General features: G+C 62.9%; 1 protein-coding gene across 1 annotated transcript in view; it reads right to left on the bottom strand.

Annotated features, from left to right (window-relative positions):
• Positions 1-334, bottom strand: part of LOC119586056 (adhesive plaque matrix protein 2-like) — a gene marked incomplete at its 3' end in the record, with an annotated part of 4,945 nt that overhangs the window by 495 nt on the left and 4,116 nt on the right. Inside the window, 1 exon segment of the mRNA XM_037934758.1 lies at positions 12-260. Within this exon segment, the coding sequence (XP_037790686.1) occupies positions 12-260 (249 nt within the window).

Here is a 334-nt window from a genome sequence, read left to right on the forward strand (position 1 = left end):
AAATCCCTCACCTTGGCAGCACACGCATCCTTTGCCGCAGCCCTTGGACGAGGCGTCGGAGTACTCGCAGTCGCCAGGCTTCACGCACGTGCCGCCCTTCTTCTTGCACTTGTCCTTCGTGACGCAGGGCGGTGCCTTGGGCGCGCAACACCTGCAGCCGGACCCCGAACACCCGCTCGCGATCTCCTCTTCGTCGGCCGAGCATTTCCCTGCGGTGCAGCGGCCGTCCGCCTTCGAACACTTCTTCAGCCTCGCGCATGCTGGGGACAAGAAGCCGCGGTTTGGATTTCTTTTTGTACTCAGCGGTGCATGGCTGGAGGAGGGTGTTTCAGCG

This window comes from Penaeus monodon, chromosome 20, assembly GCF_015228065.2.
Source record: "Penaeus monodon isolate SGIC_2016 chromosome 20, NSTDA_Pmon_1, whole genome shotgun sequence".
Classification (NCBI taxonomy): Eukaryota; Metazoa; Arthropoda; class Malacostraca; order Decapoda; family Penaeidae; genus Penaeus; species Penaeus monodon.